The sequence below is a fragment of the Camellia sinensis genome, chromosome 3 (assembly GCF_055761805.1).
Source record: "Camellia sinensis isolate YWXY chromosome 3, ASM5576180v1, whole genome shotgun sequence".
In the NCBI taxonomy this organism is placed as follows: Eukaryota; Viridiplantae; Streptophyta; class Magnoliopsida; order Ericales; family Theaceae; genus Camellia; species Camellia sinensis.
The window spans coordinates 183,136,984-183,138,589 of record NC_138963.1 but is presented as its reverse complement, the minus strand read 5'-3'; the positions used below and the strand labels follow the sequence as shown (position 1 = coordinate 183,138,589).

Genomic DNA, 1,606 nt, shown 5'->3' with positions numbered 1-1,606 from the left:
AAGCTACTGATAGAAGTGATGGTTCAAGGGTTTAGATCAGCATCAAGGGTGGCTCAAGAGTGGAAAGTAAGTTCTTATGAAGATTCTTTCTTGGAACATTAGAGGGCTTGGTAGACCTGAGAAGAAGAGGAGAATTAAAGTAGTTATCAAGGAAAGAAAACTGGATATAGTGCTGTTACAAGAAATAAAAAGGGCAAACATTTCAAATTAGTTTGTGAAGTTTATCTAGCCTTATGACCTAGTTGATTCCATGAATGTGGATGCTGATAGGAGTGCTGGAGGCTTGTTATGTGTGTGGAAGCTTGACATTTTTTGTCTAGATGACTGCTGCAGCAACAGGAGCTTCATCATACTATCAGGTACCTTATTTAATAGCTTGGAATGTGTGATTGTGAATGTTTATGTACCTAATGATGTGAGTGCTAGGAGAAGCTTATGGGTCTCTTTGATCAATCTTAAGGTTGTTTTCCCTAAACAGTGGTGTATAGAGGGGGACTTTAAGGAAATCAAATCAATAGATGAAGGAAAGGGTTGTGTAAGAAGGGATAGGGGAATGAGAGATTTTTGTAATTTCATAAGTAGCCATGAACTGATTGACTTACCTATGTTGGGAAGAAAATTTACATGGAGTAATTCATTGGAGGGTGAGAGATGGAGCAATTTAGATAGGTTCCTTGTTGGACCAGAATGGTTGGTCTGGTTTAGGTACAAACTTTGGGGTCTTCCTAGATCCATTTCAGACCATTGTCCAATTATCCCAATGAAGGATGCTAGAAACCGGGGCCCAAAGCCTTTTAGATTCATCAATACTTGGGCATCTCATCCAACTTTTCTTAATGAAGTGAAGAAAATGTGGGAGGGTACTCAGGTGGAAGGTTGGGCAGGGTACAAACTGAAAATCAAGTTGAAGGCACTTAAACAATCTCTAAAGTAGTGGAACTCTGAAGTGTTTGGGAATATAGACTCTAAACTGAAGCAAGCTGAAGAGAATCTACATGCCCTAGATCTAATTGCTCAGAGTAGACCTGGATGAGGATGAGGGTAAAAGGAGAAGAGAGGTGAGGGGTGAAGTATGGAAGCTTAGAAAGGTAATGGAAAGAATTTAGCTGCAGAAGTCAAGGTTGAACTGGAATCTTAAGGGAGATAAAAATACAAATTTTTTCCACATCATAGCTATTAAAAGACAGAACACAAATGCCATTGATTCCATGTCAGTGAATGGGGAATTAGTGAAGGAACCTTTTGAGGTTAAACAAGTTGTGTATGATCACTTTAGGTTAAGCTTCTCTGAGCAATAGAAGTATAGACCCAAGCTCTTGAGCCCATTTAATGTGATTGCACAGAGCCAACATTTCAAAAGTTTGGATATGGAATTTTCTGAACATGAAATTTGGGCAGCAGTGGTAGATTGTGATGGGAATAAGGCACCTGGGTCGAATGGGTTTAACATGACTTGCTATCAACAAGAGTGGAAATTTATGAAGAATGATATCATCAATTTTATAAAGGAATTTTTTTGTTAACAGTAGCTTGGTTGGGGGCTTAAATAGTTCATTTATTACATGGGTCCCGAAAAAAGACAATCCCTTAGGAATTCAAGACTACA

The 1,606-nt window shown here is 38.7% G+C and overlaps 1 protein-coding gene across 1 annotated transcript; it reads left to right on the top strand.

The window, feature by feature from the left end:
• The first annotated feature begins 250 nt into the window (after positions 1–250).
• On the top strand, positions 251–934 carry LOC114265225 (uncharacterized). Its single transcript, XM_028205993.1, has one exon. It carries the CDS (start codon positions 251–253, stop codon positions 932–934), a length of 684 nt encoding a protein of 227 aa, XP_028061794.1.
• The last annotated feature ends 672 nt before the right edge of the window (positions 935–1,606 follow it).

Excerpts from the sequence above, each read along its gene's own strand:
- LOC114265225 (XM_028205993.1), top strand. The coding sequence starts at position 251 with ATGAATGTGGATGCTGATAGGAGTGCTGGAGGCTTGTTATGTGTGTGG.